The sequence below is a fragment of the Lissotriton helveticus genome, chromosome 11, assembly GCF_964261635.1.
Source record: "Lissotriton helveticus chromosome 11, aLisHel1.1, whole genome shotgun sequence".
Taxonomy (NCBI): domain Eukaryota; kingdom Metazoa; phylum Chordata; class Amphibia; order Caudata; family Salamandridae; genus Lissotriton; species Lissotriton helveticus.
This window is the reverse complement of record NC_136072.1, coordinates 970,855,352-970,869,854: the sequence shown is the minus strand read 5'-3', so window position 1 is coordinate 970,869,854 and position 14,503 is coordinate 970,855,352. Positions and strand designations below refer to the sequence as shown.

General features: G+C 44.7%; 1 protein-coding gene across 3 annotated transcripts in view; it reads left to right on the top strand.

Annotated features, from left to right (window-relative positions):
* The window catches only part of SRRD (SRR1 domain containing), a 113,456-nt gene that overhangs the window by 49,270 nt on the left and 49,683 nt on the right, over positions 1 to 14,503 (top strand). For all 3 annotated transcript variants that reach the window (XM_078667312.1, XM_078667313.1, XM_078667311.1), the window contains exons 2-3: positions 7,062 to 7,262; positions 12,324 to 12,364. In XM_078667312.1, coding sequence (XP_078523438.1) covers positions 7,084 to 7,262; positions 12,324 to 12,364 — 220 coding nt within the window. In that variant the 5' untranslated portion in view covers positions 7,062 to 7,083. The remainder of the gene's footprint in view (positions 1 to 7,061; positions 7,263 to 12,323; positions 12,365 to 14,503) is intronic.

Below are 14,503 nucleotides of genomic sequence, written 5' to 3'. Positions count from 1 at the left end.
TGTAGACGGGCCCACCTTTGGCCCGGACTTCACTTGGGCATGGCCCTTGTGCAGTAAGCAGATCATGTGAGTTATCACTGTTAGCCAAAGAGTTATGGTATTTTCGTCCAGAACAAAAAATATAATTTCAGGGCAGATTATTTTCCAAGGCAAAGAAATGTGGTAGTGGGTTGTGACTCGAAATACTTGTTCGATTTCAGAAATTGGATATTAGATCGGATGTTTAAAAAAATTTATGAAATATGGGGTCCATTAGAGTTGGATCTTTTTTGTGTGCAGGTTGACATACCAAATACCCAATTATTACAGTTGGAGGACAGACCCAACTGTGGCAACAGTAGATGATGTTCAACATATTTGGGAAGCAAATGTTATATGCACCCTCCGTTTTCAATGATTCAGAGTGGTTCTTTAGAAAGTGAGCAGCGAAAAATTTCAGTTGGTTATAATAACTTCTTATTGGGTGTCTCAAGCATGGTTCCAACGTGTTGTGGAGTTTGCCTGCAAGATTTGTTATTTGATGAAGTTTTGAGAAGTGAATGTTGGTGAATGGCAATGATGAGGATCATCCTTTGTTTCAGCAGGGATGTTGAGCTGTCTTGCTTGGAAAATTTCATGGTATCTGAATGCTTCACAGGTCTTTTGAGTGGGGTTTCAGAACTCTTGGAAGTCTCCTTCCTGGGCATCCCGAACTTGTAATAGAGATACTAAGATATGGTCAGCATGCATTCATTGGTGTATAAGGAGGAATTTGGATTCAGTGGAGGCACCTATAGCAGAGATTGTAAATTTCCTAGTATAGCAGTTTCAGAAGAGCCCGGGCTCCCCAGGGGCAGGAAGTCCAGCAAACGTCCACTGTCTCCGTCTGGGTCGGTAGCACTGACCACGACGTCGAGAGGGAGGTCCACGACCAGCTCCCGGTCTCCCCAGGGCTCTGGGTCGAGAAAACGTCGCCCGTCGACGTCGAGGACCTTACACAGGCCGCCGTCGAACCCAGTGACGTCGACGTCGACGGGCCCAGCGTCGGCGCTCGCCGTCGAGGCGACACCGCCGATCGCCGTCGACAAGCATGTCGTCGTCGAGGGGACCCTCGTCGTCGAGGCCGCCGTCGAAGCGGAAGAGGTCGCCGTCGAGGCGGAAGAGATCTCCGGCGAGGAAGAAGTCGGCATCGAGGCGGTCGAGGTCGCCGTCGAGGCAGACACGGTCGCCGTCGAGGAGATCGAAGAGGTCGCCGTCGAGGTCGCCGTCAAGGCGCGACAGATCGCCGTCGAGACATAAGGGATCGTCGTCGAGATGGTCTGGCTCGACGTCGAGGCATAGAAGCCGTTCGACGCCGAAGCATGGAAGGCGGTCGACGCCGAAGGGGCGCTCGACGTCGAGGGATCCACGTTTGACGCCTGGTCACCGTTCTTCAGCGTCGAGGGGTCGTGATGACAGGCCTAGGACTGTGGGGGGCTCCCCTCAGTCCGGAAAGGATGGCGGGTCGCCGGGATCGGCGTACTCAGAGGTGTATACCCAAGGAAGGCTGTTCCACCTCCTCCTCCGTTGCCAAGAGGTCTACCTCCGAGGGCTCCAACCCCTCCTCCGTTGCCTCCTCTGCCTCCACTTCCAACAGGACCTAGGACCCCTGTGCCGGACAAGCCGCCACCGGTCCCTCCGTGGTCGGTCTCCTTGCCCAGGCTTCCGACCCCTCCCAAGAAGACTCCTAAATCTAAGGAACCACCCAAGCCCAAGACGTCCGCCCCGGGGAAACCGGCAGAACGTCCCAGACCTAGGAGGTCAAGGTCGCGCTCCAGACGGAGAGACTGGTCGAGGAGCAGACACAGGTCCTCCACCAGATCTAGACATCGCCACAGGAGGCATAGGTCCAGATCCCGTACAACATCATCTAGGACCCGTTCCTATTTGCCTACTCTATCGGATTCTCCGGAGACTAGGGTGTCCCCAGTTGACGACATTGGCACGTTCCAGGAGGTGCTCCTGAGGGGGGCTGCGAAGTTGGGTATCACGGTGACGGCTCCTACACCTACGACGTCCGTGATATTCGAGACGCTTCACAAGAAGCACCTGTCTCGCCCTCTTCTGCCGTTGGTCCCAGGACTGGTCGAACCGGCGGAAGTGCTGTTCCTTACACCGGCGGTGGTGAAGGCTGCTCCTTCAAGGCTCCTGAAAAAGTACCGGGCTCCTGACTCGGACCCGGCCTTCTTACGTGTGGACCCGGTGCCCGACTCGGTGATGGTGACGGCGGCCAGGAAGTTGCATTCTACCTCCCCGTCCTCCACAGTGCCACCGGATAAAGAGAGCCGCTGGATTGATTCGGCTGGTAGGAAAGCCTGTGGGACTTCTTCCACCACTATGAATGCCTCCAGCGATTCGGCATTGTTGGGGCGGTACAACCGTGCGCTGTGGGACTCCATGGAACAGTTCGCGGACTTGGTTCCGCGCGACAGGAAGGAGGACTTCATGGAAATTGTCTCGGAAGGGATGCTGGTTTCCCACCAGGCCATCAGTGCCTCTGCGGACATAGCGCTGTTGGCCGCACATGGCTACTGTCACGGGGTCAACCAGCGCCGCCATGCTTGGCTCAGGCTTACGTCGCTCAAGCCTGAGGCGCAACAGCGGGTGGCCAATCTGCCGTTTTCCGGTGACACACTCTTCGGGAAACATGCCGCCGACAAAATGGCACGGATGAAGGCCGAGGCTGAAACCCTGACGGCTGTGGGTCTGGAGAAACCCAAGGAAAAAAAGCCCTACCGCCAGTTCCAACGGCGGTTTGGCTCGCAGGGGAAAGGAAGAGGACAGTCTTCTGGGCAACAGCAGCAGCAACAACAGCAGCAGTTCCGAAGATCCTTCCAAAAACGCCAGAGGGGTAGAGGTGGACAGCAGTCCTCTACCGCGAACAAGGGCCCGGCCGGGTCTCGACCCTGAGCGGTTACTTCCCCTTCGTCCGTTACCCGCTCCGGTGGGGGGAAAGCGTTAAATTTTTTCTGGCAGAGTGGAGAAAAATTACTCAGGACAAGTGGGTGCTGAATATTGTTTGCAATGGATACAGTCTTCGGTTCACCAGCCCGCCTCCATCGATTCCTCCGGTCAGCTCGCAGTATCAGCTGCGCGAGCTCCAGGCGGAGGCCTATATTCTGTTAAGGAAAAGGGCGATAAAAGATGTGCCTCTGTCTCAGAGAGGAAGAGGTCTGTACTCCCGGTTCTTTCTGGTCCGCAAGAAGGACAAGAACGAGTTCAGGCCCATTCTGGACTTGCGACAGGCAAACAAGTGGATTCGCAGAGAAAAGTTTTGCATGCTGTCGTTGCATCAGATTTATCCTCAGCTGCAACAGGGGGACTGGCTTTGCGCCATAGATCTACAGGATGCATACTTCCATGTGCCCATTGCACACAAACACAGGAAGTTCCTGCGATTTCAAGTCGGCACCAATCACTATCAGTACACGGTACTTCCGTTCGGGCTGAAGTCTGCACCCAGGACGTTCTCGAAGTGCATGGCAGTGGTAGTGGCACACCTACGGAAGAACAAGGTGTTTGTCTACCCGTACCTGGACGATTGGTTGATCAAGGCCTCCTCCTTCTCGGAAGCTCAGGCACATTTCCAGAGGACGTGCGTTCTTTTGAACAAGCTGGGGTTGCACATCAACATGTCCAAGTCTGTCCCAACTCCGGTCCAGTGCATTCAGTACTTGGGAGCCTCCATCAATACGCTGTCGGCAAGCGTGTCTCCTTCGGAGGAACGACGATTATCACTCCTTCGAAAGGCTCAGGCTCTCATGTCCACTCCATCTACGACAGTGAGGACGGTGTCTTCTCTACTGGGGTCGATGGCCTCTTGTATCTTCCTGACGCCACATGCGCGGCTGCACATGAGACCGCTGCAGGAGTGCTTGGAGGATCAGTGGGACCAGAGGAAAGGATCTTGGGACGACAAAATACGACTGTCTCTACATGCTCTTCAGTCTCTGAAGTGGTGGTGTTCAGCGGAGAATCTCCTCAGAGGGGTTCCCTTCCACAAGGACATTCCCACACAGACTATTGTGACGGATGCTTCTCTCCAGGGATGGGGAGCGCACTCCGGAGACCTACAGATTCAAGGGACGTGGTCCCCGACGGAGTCCACGTACCACATCAATTTCCTGGAACTCAGGGCTGTTCACTTGGCACTGAGGGCTTTTCGCCCGTCCTTCCAGACCAACTCTCTGCTTGTACAGAAGGACAATACGACCACGATGTATTACCTCAACAAGCAGGGGGGCTCGAGATCCCGCACTCTGTCGCAGGAGGCGCTGGCGATCTGGCACTGGCTGCTGGCCCGAGGACTGACGATAACGGCCACCCATCTGCCAGGTGTGCAGAATGTTCAGGCAGACGAACTGAGCAGACTGATTCAGGAAAACCACGAATGGGTCATAAACGACGAAGTACTAGGAGAAGTCTTCGCAAGGTGGGGAACTCCAGACGTAGATCTGTTCGCCACAGCCGAAAACAGCAAATGCCGAGACTTCGCCTCCAGGTACTACCAGCCGGGGACGCTGGGGAACGCGTTATGGATCGACTGGTCGAACAGCTTTCTATACGCTTTTCCACCCATTCCCCTGATTCCAACGGTTCTCATCAAGCTGGCCCAGTCCCGGGCGCGGATGATACTGATTGCCCCGGAATGGCCCAGACAGTGGTGGCTCACGGACCTGCTTCACCGGTTTCTCCTTCCTCACATGAGGCTGCCGTGCAGGCCGGACCTTCTCACGAAGTTCGGGGGACGGATGTTGCACCCCAACCTCTCGTCTTTGAGTTTGGCGGCATGGCTCCTGAGATAGTACAATATGGCCATCTGAATCTCCCAGAGGATTGCATGGGCATACTGAAGGAGGCTAAGCGACCTTCCACTAGGACTTCTTATGCTTACAAGTGGAAGAGGTTTTGCATCTGGTGCAAGTCCAAGAACTATGACCCGACGACATGTAAGGAAGATGTCATCCTTCCATATCTACTACATCTGGCGCAGTCTGGCCTTAATGTCCATTCCATTAAGGTTCATCTGGCTGCTTTGACTGCCTACAGGAAATGCCCTTCACAGACTTCCTTCTTCCAGATCCCTGTGATCAAAGACTTTCTGGAAGGCTTGAAGAAAGTATTCCCTCCTGTCAGGCTTCCTTCGCCTTCATGGGACTTGAATGTGGTGCTCCAGATTGATGAAGGAGCCTTTTGAACCTATTCATAAGGCTTCGTTGCAGCACCTGTCCTGGAAGGCGGCGTTCCTCGTGGCCATTACATCGGCCCGCAGGGTGAGTGAAATTCAGGCTTTGTGTTGCCGAGAACCTTATACTGTATTTCATGCTGCTAAGGTTGTTATGCGTACTCACCCTAAGTTTCTCCCCAAGGTTGTTTCTGATTTTCATATCAACCAGACTATAACTTTATCTACGTTCTTTCAGAATCCTTCATCTCCAGCGGAAAGGTCTTTGCATTCCCTGGATGTTAGGAGGGTGCTGAAATTTTATCTGGATAAAACCAAGGAGATTCGTAGGTCAGACCAATTGTTCATAAATTATGGATCAGTCAGGACAGGTCTTGCTACCTCTAAACAGTCCATCTCGAGGTGGATTGTGTCCTGCATACAATTGTGTTACCACAAAGCTAATAAGACCTTAGGGGGCAAACCTAAGGCTCATTCCACCAGGGGCAAAGCTGCCACGACGGCTTTGCTTCATAACGTGCCTATTGCTGAAATCTGCAAGGCGGCCACTTGGAAGTCGGTTCATACCTTTGCTAAGCACTACTGCCTGGACTCTGATGCCAGGGCAGACGCTCAGGTTGGGCAGGCTTCGCTGCGACATCTGTTCGCACAATAGTGGTGTTGTTTCTCGTTTCTCCACCGCCGCTTTGGTGTGGGGATGGGCTTGCCATTCTATTCACTAGATTATGACTATACACAGAGATCCCCTACTACAGAAGGAGTAGTTTCTGTCCTGTAACTCCAGTTCTGTAGTAGGGGTATCTCTGTTATAGTCATAAGCGCCCGCCCTCCTCCCTGGTGGAGAGAGATATTCATGTTCGGAATGCTACAGGTCTGGCGTGTTACGCCTTCAAAAAGAACTGAAAGTAATTGGGACCTGCAGTGCATTCTAGGATACTGTGAAGTTCTGGAAAGTTCTCTTAAAGGCACAGTATCCTGTTCTGAGCCACATAATGGCAGCCTATGGGGCTTGTCTGTCCAGGTCTTTCTCTCTATCATTCCAGAGGGTTTTTGCTGTTAAGCAAGGGAAATCTGTACAGACTTTGCTGTTTTGTGGATTTTTTTGGTGAAATTTCTAGTTGAAGTACTGGACAGTGTAGCCTTTTTTAGGCTGCATTATCTGTTTTTAAATTCTCTCTTAAGTGTCTGTGCATTTCTGCATTTTTCGACACTCTAAGAGATTATTTTTGATTGCTCCGGAGTCCACGCACATGGGCGGGACTATTCACTAGATTATGACTATAACAGAGATACCCCTACTACAGAACTGGAGTTACAGGACAGAAACTACTCCTTTTGAAAGAGGAAGAGGCTTCTATGCCACGGGGATTAAATGGAGACACTGGGTTCTAATTCTGTAATTTATTTATTTATGATGTCATGTTTAACTGTAATGTGCTGCGAAGTGACATTAAAGAAAGAGTAATACATAATGCTAGCCTCCATAACTTCAATGAAATATAGATTCTCTTTTCATTTTAATTGGTAAATCACCATTCCCTCCATTTTCTACACTGAGCTTATTGTCTATTTCCTATGTTTATGTAAGCAGTATTTGTATTCTTTGTCTTTCAAATAACACTAAATATTTGTGATTTGGGTATGTGTCGTACAGGTGCTGTAGCGTTATTTGTTATACACAGGCTCCAAAATATAAGGCGCGTGCTATGCTGTTAATGAAAATGTTTTGTAGAGTGATTACTTGACTATCCCCGTTCATGCTGTCTCACATATTCTTTCATTATAAATGTGCCTGCGCGTGATGGTGTCACATTGGTACTTTATTTATGCACCCCAATACTTTGGTTTTCTCTTAAAGAACTCAGCCGCGCCTCAGTTCCATGTCTGTGAAGGATGATGAAAACTGGCAGACAGTGTGCAGAAAGAAAAGCACAAAGAATAAAAGAGTACTTAGAGTCCAGCCAGTGACTTGTGCAGAAAGAGCAGCCACCTGCAACAATGACTGGCAAAACAGTGAAAATGATTGTCCGTTAATTCTGCTGAAAATCCACCAAGCAAAGTGAGTTTGTTTCTGTACTGTCTTAGTGCTTTATAACCATGTTTTAAATAAAATTTGCTAAGCGGAGATAAAAGCCAGATCTCTGTTATAACAACTGCAATGGAAATCACGAACAGTGCTTTAGAAATTAGTAAAAGTGTCAAGATATTAACCAGTTTTCTGCCCCAAATCGCAATTTAAATGTGCTAGAAACATGCCAAACTCTGAACTATCAATAATTTCCCATTCTGTTAGCCAAGAAAGGTGTCTAATCAGAACAATATTTGTGATGTACAACTGTAAACAAAATAGCCTGCCATTACCTCCTTCTTACTCTTCCACATCAGTCTATGTAAATGATCTTACACCCACCCGGTGACAGGCATCTAAAGCCATTAGTTTGGTTAATATTTCTTTACGATTTCATTGCAAATAAATTCTTCTGTGTACATTTCATTTTATAAGGCACTTTCGTTTAAATCTCATTTCTCATACAAATTCAAGTTTGTATCGAGGGGGTGCATCCTCCGCTAAGGCGCCAAGGCGGAGGAATGTCGCCCCACTGCCTTTCAGCAAGGCAAAAAAGGAAAATGCAAATGATGATAACGCAATGTTATCATTTTATTTGTCATTGCTGGGGCAGTGTTGTGGGCGGGGCTAGGCTACTGGGAGGGGGGGGTAGGAGTAGTGGCACCCTCCTAAGTGTGCATGAATGTTTGGCATGCTAAACATTCATGCACACTTTGCATGTTCTCCACCCAGGCTACAGCCTGGGTGGATTACATCCTCGGTAGAGAACATGCCCAGGCTCCCATTCTCCATCTGAGCACTGAACCACGGTGCTCAGACCAATCACAATGCTGTATTGCAGCGTTGTGATTGGTATAGGGGAGCCTATCCTGCCTCTTGTCCGAACAAAAGCCACGAAGAGGACAGAAGAGAGGCGACGGCCTGCAGAGAAGTGCTCTTTTTTTATTTCGCCCACCCTACTACTGCTTTGCAGGAGCAGTCGCGACTGTTGTCACTTACAGCCAAATGTAATGTTCTAGCATGATGAGATTTCTCATATTGTGGATCTTTATTTAGTTCAGTTTCAGCTAAATCTGTGTGACACATTTTTTCATCGCAGTTTAGCTTGAGAATATATATTTTTGTGTGCAAAGTAATTTGAATTAGTAGTAAGTATAAATAGTAAGTATAAACATTCTTTCTTTATGTCAAATTTCATTTTTGTAGTTAGTATTCCCTAATAGCCTTCCTTCATTTGAACTAGACGTTCTGGTCATTTCTGTGCCATTCTGTTTATTCCCATGTGCTCTATTCTTGAGCTAATATTTAATACCGCAGATTTCCTTACTTGTAGTAGGAATTTCATCTTCCCTTAATGATGACCATTGTGCCTGTGAATGACTGGATCATTTACCGTGCAGTTATTCATCTATTCAGCATCACTGCTTGACCTGATGGAGTTTGTTAGAGCTGGTAAGTTCCATATAGGTGTCAGTTCAATTATAAACTGTATCCATCTTGTAATAATACATACCCTGAAAAACATTCTAATTTTCTTTTGCTGCATTTCTTCCCCATATAAACCTTGTTGGTTATGTATGCCTCCCAGCGTCTTAGTAAGCTTATTCTTCGTTATTTATTTATCCATTGTTGGTTTTAAAAGGTTGTCTAAAACTAATTATACTGATTGAGATAATTACTCTTTTCTTATTATATAATATAAAGGGACTACTGAATTTATACAGTATTCTCTTTTCCCAATAAGGTTTTATGCCCTTCGCATAACTTTTGTTTAGGATGATGCAGACTACCCATGGTACTCTCTGTACTTTGTGATAATGTGCAAATGTTGAATCATGGAACTTCTGTCTTTTTATCTCAAATGAGATAATCTAGTCTTCGAGCCAAAGTGTACATCAAAGCTGCCCTATCGCCCTTTTCTCCTCCCACCTGTTTTGCTGTCCTTCCTCCTGTCCAATCAATCAATCAATCAATCAATCAATCAAGGAATTGTAAGTGTGCTACTCACCCATTAGGGTCTCAATGCGCTTTGGGAGGGGGGGGGCGGGGTGATGGGGGGGAATGGGGCGCAGCTCAGGGTTTTCCAGAAAGCCAGGTCTTGAGGCTTTTCCTGCAGCGGTGGAGGCTCAGTCAGCGGAGCTCCACGGGCGGAGAGCTGGATCTTTGACCAGGAGGTCAGAGGTCCTGTTGTGCTTCATCGTGTATTATCTCCTCTCTGAAAAAAACTTCTGCTTCATCAATAATGCCTTGCTAATGTTTTTGTCTTATCTCTTCTGTACCATATACTTATAGTTTACCACTCTTTAACTTTTTCTTCTGCTAAATTCTTTTTTGCAGCTCTATGGTTTGACTATCGACTGTGCATTTTCTATGTTTCAGTCAGTTCAGGATTACTGAATATTCATCTTTCGTGTAGATTTTTCTTTTCCGCACTTCACCAGGTGGTGTATCTGTCATGCTCCTCGTCTATTTCCACTTTAAATTCTGTTTCTCAGTTTCTTTGCCTTTTGTATGTATTCTTCACATCTCCCTTAGTATTCCTCTTCTATTTTCTTTTTATATTCACCTTAGATTGTGAGTAGCATGGATGCATTTTTTTAACTATATTAAATAAAATTTGTATTTTAAATCTTCTTATTGTTTGTAAAAATGTGTACGTTTTGCTTAAAGTGTAACAAATCTATTGAATTATAATGCTATATTTCCCTTCATATGATTCTTTGCTCTCCTTCGCACAGCACTTTCTGATATTCTTACAGTTTTCAGAACATTACCTCTGATCTTAAATAGTTTTGCTGATACCTGTCCATTCTATTTACCCCCACTGAATCGTTTTCTAGTTCTTTACTGTCATAATCTATTGTTTCAGGGTGTTTTGTTTATCCATGTGTTGCAGTATCTTGGCAAAATTGCCCCAGAAATTCAAAGGAATGTGTAATAAGTCGAGGGACTCAAGTTAATATTTGATTGTAGTTTATTGATGTAACGTACATGTACTGCGCAGCAGCAGGCTCAAACAAGGCAACAGGAGCCAACTGTCATATTCTTTTAAAGCAACACTCTAAATAGAATGCTTATGGCAGAACACCACAGCACAAGCATTCCAAGACTTGAATGGAGACCACTACATTATCCTCCTCCTCTTAACACATTCGGAAAAAAAAATAATACAAATAAAAAAAAATAAAAAATAATCAAATAAAGGCATAGCAAAGATTGAAGAAAACTAATCAGAATGCTAACGATATCTGACCGGAACAGAACATTTTCGGAAGCTTCTCCGCAGACCCACGTTGGCAGGAAAAGAGGAAACATCTTTATTTACACAACTAGAACTTAAATTGTTATCAAAATGTCAAATTGACTCTTACAGCATTACCACACACTTTGTCAACAGTAAAATGTTCAGAGAATGTTGAACTACCTTTCTTCGCATGGGTAGGAATCTTAATACGTACAATGTCACCAACTTTAATATTTTGTGAAAAAGATCTCTTTCTAGAGTCAAAATTAAATTTTTGTTGGCATTGAGCTTGGGAAACATTAAACCTTACAATGTTGTCAAGGTTATTCACAGTATTCCTCTTTACCCATCTTGACATCCACCCAGGACATACTTTCGAGCAAGATTTTCTTCCCCAAAGAGGTTCAAAAGGGGACACTTTTGTGGAAGAATGGGGTGTAGTGCGATAAAACCATAACATGGATCTTACTGCATTTTGAACATTGCATTTTCTAGCTAAATCCCATCCTCGTCGCCACGTAAATTGTAGTAAGTCGAGGGACTCAAGTTAATATTTGATTGTAGTTTATTGTTGTAACGTACAGGTGCTGCGCTGCAGCAGGCTCAAACAAGGCACCAGTAGCCAACTGTCATATTCTTTTAAACCAACACTCTAAATAGAATGCTTATGGCAGAACACCACAGTACAAGCATTCCAAGACTGGAATGGAGAACACTACAGAATGTATGTGAAAAACAAGGGCCCCCTGAATAAAGGTAAAGATTCCTAGGACAGGGGCCAAACGTAACCCCAATACAAGAAAGATAAATTTCCAACTACAGAATGTTCGTGCAACGCTGTATTTTTTTGGTTGCTTTACTCCTTCCTTATCTCAAGGAAAAACCCAACAGGAATCCGGGCATTTGCACGTGATATTTATGTAGATGTATACCATAAATATCCTCAATTGAGGAAGCATTTTCCCTTTCCATGGAATAACCAGAATATTTGAAATTTATCCAAGGAGCCGGTCTGAATAAGTTATCATAAGTAAAGTCGTCCCTGCCCCTTGGAACGCATTGGTGGTCCTTGCATAGCTGTATAATTCGCACATAACATTGCCTAGATGGAGTACACCTTGCAGATGGTAGTTGCTGATCAGTATTAATATTTAGCATTCACAATCTGGAGAGGGATAGAGGTACAGGTAGATAGAATATAGAAAGGGGAAAGTTGGGGAAGTCTTTATAAATGTTCATGCTTCGACAAATATTTTCAGAGAGGACTATCGCACAGTTTATGGAGCAAAGGAGATTACTGCATATAACTTAGTGTTAAAACATTGCTTTGTGGAGCTGTGCTGCCATTAATAATCATGAAGTGGTAAAGAACTGTGCTGCCTAAATTGTAATCAGAGATATTGATTTTTTAGACCCCTTTCTACATTGTATCACCTTTTGTGTGAATTATTTGTATTTTGTGACACTGATATGCTATTCAACTAAATATAAATGTTAAGCAAAAAACTGCTTGGATGTGCAAGGACATCATCAAAGATTTTTTGGTTTTAACAAGGCGTATGTGTGTATGATGATAAACGAGTTGTCGTAGATTAAAACCCGTTTGTTTTGAAATATTTTAATTGGTAGAAAACACAGTCCTCCTGAGTTCAGCATCTCTACACACAGTATATGACTAATCTCGTGAAAGTGTTATTCCTAAAAATCATTTTGTAATCACACAAAAGTCCTCAATTAATTGTATGTTATGATTAGACTTTTTTTGGCCTTCCAAGAATTACATTGCGTCTAATCTGTTTGTTCCATAGAGAAGAACTTAGATCTTCTGAGCTGTGGGCGTTATTCCAACGTAAGTAACTTAAACTATTCTAATAGTCTTCTGATAAACATTATAAAAGCTAGAATTAACTTTTTATATGCGGTATCCACCAACAGCACCTGATACTTTTTGCTGGCTAATGGTAGAGGGGAAGAGAGGTCTGAGAGCATTAAAGGATAAGAGGCTCATATTTTTATATTCATATCAAGTCTCTCCTAAAATACTACATCTCTGGCAGTCTGTTAATAACGTGTATCATTTTCACCAAAGAAAAAAAGAATTCTAAACTAAGTTATGGTGTTTATGCTCACTAGAATCCGTGTTCTACCAGAAAAACTCTGCAGGACTTTTGTAGTTGTCTCCTCCTTCCTAATGGCTCCAGGAAGCAGGAAGCTGCTGAATGTTAAATGCTGCAGCTTATCAATCTTTCTATCCGTTCTACTTACATTGGTCTTTCTCTTGTATGTTATTGGTATGGGCACGCTTTAAACCTGTACTGGCATAACCGGAGGCTATGGGCATGATGACGGCTCAATGAAAACAGCAGTGGAATCACCAGGATCAGCATATCATCTCATCAGTCATTGTGGATATCTAAGCTTATCCTGCAGGATTCTCTGTGGGTAGAAGATGATGCCAATAATAAATCCATCTGTGTATACTGGTCATGTATCTCTCCAAGCAGTGTGCCTAGGCCTGATTACCAAAGCAGAAAGTGATATGTAAATGTTTGGCCCTAGCCTGCATTCAGCCCCATAACAATTAAAAAGACCTTTCAGAACATACCAGCGCTGAGAGTCACCGAAGAGTCAATGAAAGGAGCGTTTCAAGGAACTCAAAATCCTTGTCCCACATAGCCTCCACTGGTCCATTCCCATGGTCCTGACCCTACAAGACATCAACTCCCTGCAATCATTGCTATAGTAACATGCCTTATTATCCCTTCTGTGTTATGCCTTGCAAGATTGTACATTTTATACATGCTTTTTCATATTAAGCGTTTTAGTTTTAGCCTCTGAGAATATATGTATATATATTTAGAGATTTCACCAGACTGTGTCCTTGCTTTGATAATGAATAATGTTGAAAAATCTTACTGTTAACAGAAGACTAATTGTTAGTGAAGCCTTGCATGGGTTTGGTCTGCAGGGAATTAATTTATGTCAGTGAACTTGCATTTCTCAAGACAAGATCGAGAACAGGTTGGGAGCCTTTCCAGAGTGTCCTGAAGAAACCTGCAATTCAAGGGATGTAAGGCAGATTGAAATTGGGTCAGGGCGAGATCTGTAAGTAATATATGCCACCAGCCAATTATGTGCAAGATCTCTAAAGCAGTCCTGCTGTAATCTAGACATGTTCACCGTATTAAAGGCAGTGGTTTAGAAATATCAGTACCTTTGTCACTGTACTCATGTATGGCACGGGTAATTGTATGGCGCTCTCTCTCCCTGATGAGGCACTGAAGAACTTTGTAAACAAGTAGCACACTACTCTTTATAAGCCCAATGTTATTGATTAAGCAAATAACAGGGTTTTAGTTAGCTATGCTGGTATTATTAAGAATTGTTATAGTATGAATAGTAATTTGTCAAGCTGTTTGTAGTCAGCCATACGGATAATACATTGTCATATCTTCATGTACAGTTTTTTACTCTGTTATTTTAGGATATAAGTTTGTTATATAGAGTAGTACAAGGTGCCCCCTTTCAGTAAGATGAAAATGAAAGTTCAAAGCTGTAGTATTGAATTGCGTTAGATTGAACAGCAAAAAACATTTCTCGGAGGGAAAAACATTATTTTGTAGTTCCTGCACATTCTAGCAGGTCCCCCTTTACGACTGACATCCTTGGGTCATGCAGGTGTAAAATTCTGCTATATTTGTTTTACAGTTTCTGAAATGGCTGTAGGAATGTTTTATTTGAGTCAAAAAGTAGTATGCTTCAATAGCGATAAGGACTCTTTCCCTGTCTTCTTATGCCTTATGTTGCATGATCAGAGTTATTTCTGCTGTAGTTTTCATTGAGAACACATTTCTTGTGACTGATACTGAAGGGTTGCTATTTGGACTCCGTTGTGAGTGTTGTACTAACTATGATTTTGGGATTCCTATCATGCCAATGGGTGTAATATTCTTTGCTTATGATCAGTAAATATAGGTGGGGAAAAGTC